This window comes from Borostomias antarcticus (assembly GCF_949987555.1).
Source record: "Borostomias antarcticus genome assembly, chromosome: 11".
Lineage (NCBI taxonomy): Eukaryota > Metazoa > Chordata > Actinopteri > Stomiiformes > Stomiidae > Borostomias > Borostomias antarcticus.
The window spans coordinates 197,501-200,000 of record NC_140244.1 but is presented as its reverse complement, the minus strand read 5'-3'; the positions used below and the strand labels follow the sequence as shown (position 1 = coordinate 200,000).

Genomic DNA, 2,500 nt, shown 5'->3' with positions numbered 1-2,500 from the left:
ATCTCTCTGCTCTGTTCCTGGTGGAGTGTGTTATAGAGATATCTCTCTGCTCTGTTCCTGGTGGAGTGTGTTGTAGAGATATCTCTGCTCTGTTCCTGGTGGAGTGTGTTATAGAGATATCTCTCTGCTCTGGTCCTGGTGGAGTGTGTTATAGAGATATCTCTCTGCTCTGTTCCTGGTGGAGTGTGTTATAGAGATATCTCTCTGCTCTGTTCCTGGTGGAGTGTGTTATAGAGATATCTCCATTCCTGCTGCCTCACTCACTTGAGCCAGTTCTGTTATGAAGTTAGCTTGCCTTTCTTTCTTTCAGACATTTTGTTAGCATGCACATTTTGCTAAATATATCATTCCCCTGGAACATAAACACAATATATGTGTAGCAAAAAAAAAATCTCCAAACTGAATCCTCTAACTATGTCCGGCAACAGTAAATGAGTAGGTGTCCATCAGCGGTTCAGTGAAACTGGTTGGGAGTCATCAACTCAAGGACATTGGAAATGATCCACTTCAATTTTTTGATTTCCCTGTTGGGACACCAGTTATAAATATCTTTATTGTGATTGCTCAGATATCCTTTAAAGGAAAAACAAGGAGTTTATAAACAAGGATTGTAACTGACATGCAATTGCAGTAAAATACTGTATTTATATCAAATTCATTGAAGAGTGACCTTGGAGTAAAGATCAGAGAATTGAAGAAGACATCATTCCTTTGATCCAGGAAGTGTCTTGCCCTAGAATATGTGGTTGAAGTCATGTGACCTGATGATGATGAATGATTCCAATATGGCTTCTATTAACAGGTGAAGGACGGGCGGGAGTGTGTGAAAGTGCTCGGAGGCGTGAGGCTGCATGGAGGAAGTGCACTACGGATGAGTCGGCGGTGAAACTCAAACTGAAACCGACATCAAAGTCTGTATCTGAGAAACGTTGGATCCGCGCCCGGCCCAGTCCTGTGGGAAAACACAACGATGCTCACCTGGGTCCACTAGAGGATCCACCTATGGAAAAAACCCCCAGAGACCAGCTTCATGAATATGTGTGTGTGTGTGTGTGTGTGTGTGTGTGTGTGTGTGTGTGTGTGTGTGTGTGTGTGTGTGTGTGTGTGTGTGTGAGAGAGAGAGAGAGAGAGAGAAAAGTCTGCCCCACCCAAACTAATGGTGATGAGAATACCATTCAAAACTTTATGCAAAAGTTATGTTGGTGGGACATGGTTTTAAGAGAGACTGCGTTTTCAGTTTTCTTTGCAAAACAATTCTACTTTGAAATTAAATATATTTTTACATAGTTGGATTTGTCGCCATTCTCACTTATGTCACAGTATTTTTGTGTTGTGGTAATGTTTTGAAATAGCTTACAAGTCCCACCAGTTCACTGTAATTCAAACAACGAATCCCTGTTCACTTACAGGACAAAACCTCTTGTTATAAATGTATTTTTGTCACAAAGGTCTATAAACCATCCCAGATAAGTCAAAACAACTTTGGCAACAAATAACCGATTGATAAATCAGTCCCGTTAAGGGAAGTCTGTGTGGAAAAGCCAAATCCACTCTCACTTTCTTCTTCTCTGCCCTGTCAAGGACTCTCAAAAGAGGAAGCAATTAGTCTTGTCCTCTGTCCAGCAGGCCTTTCCAAAATACCTCTGCCTGACCCATATTAAAATGGCTGCCCGTAAATGAAGAGTTAGTATCGGAGAATGCCAATGTGTGAGGAAGACATGAATCACACGGCATCATCATAATATCTGTACAAAGGCGATGGAAAAACAGGAAGGACCACATGTGTACGGTAGATGCTGAGAAACATTCATGGAGACTGGAGAATGTGCTAGATTATTGGACTGACTCCACAAAGCGTCTATGAAGTGGGTTAAAGGTACACGGAATAAATGGAATATGGCATGGCAGCAAAACTACAGTATATGTCCGTCCCGATATAACCTTGAGCGTTATATTAAAGAATGTAAGTGTGTTGGACTACCTAGTTAAGATGCGGTATTCTGGGCAAAGGCAGTTCTTTAGTTCAAGTGAATCTCATGGGTGTTTAATGCACATGTGTTGCTGATTAGTCACAGCTAATATCACCTAGCAGCCTGTGTCCAGACAAACACAGCTGCTGATAAATGAATGGCGTAAATCATGAGTAGTCTCTGGAGCAGAGGTATCTGAGAGAGGTCAAAGTTTGTGTAAGTGTGGTGATTCATGCCTGCGTTTGTGGTATGAATGATAGTGTGTGTGTGTGTTTGAGAGGGGCACTTTTAAACTCGAATAATTTATGATTTACCACTTTCTTCAATCCTAGATTTGCTGACATAAACATTAGGCACATGGTTACCAAAAGTGATTTGAGTTTGAGCTGTCAGCTTTAACTTTCTTCAACTTTAAACTGAGCTCTGACAATGTTATCTCACTATTCACATCCAAATATCAATACATACAGTATGTCTTCATGAATAAGCTACGACTATGGACTTGTACTATGGACTTGTTATGAAAGTAT

The 2,500-nt window shown here is 41.0% G+C and overlaps 2 protein-coding genes across 2 annotated transcripts in view; one reads left to right on the top strand and one right to left on the bottom strand.

Moving 5' to 3' along the window:
* LOC311314760 (transcription factor 15-like) overlaps positions 1–886 on the top strand; it is a gene marked incomplete at both ends in the record, with an annotated part of 3,044 nt that extends 2,158 nt beyond the window's left edge. The window contains one exon of the mRNA XM_084445244.1: positions 803–886. Coding sequence (XP_084301370.1) covers positions 803–886 — 84 coding nt within the window. The remainder of the gene's footprint in view (positions 1–802) is intronic.
* The window catches only part of LOC311315089 (uncharacterized protein), a gene marked incomplete at both ends in the record, with an annotated part of 58,811 nt that overhangs the window by 53,986 nt on the left and 2,325 nt on the right, over positions 1–2,500 (bottom strand). The gene's annotated exons all lie outside the window — the stretch shown is intronic.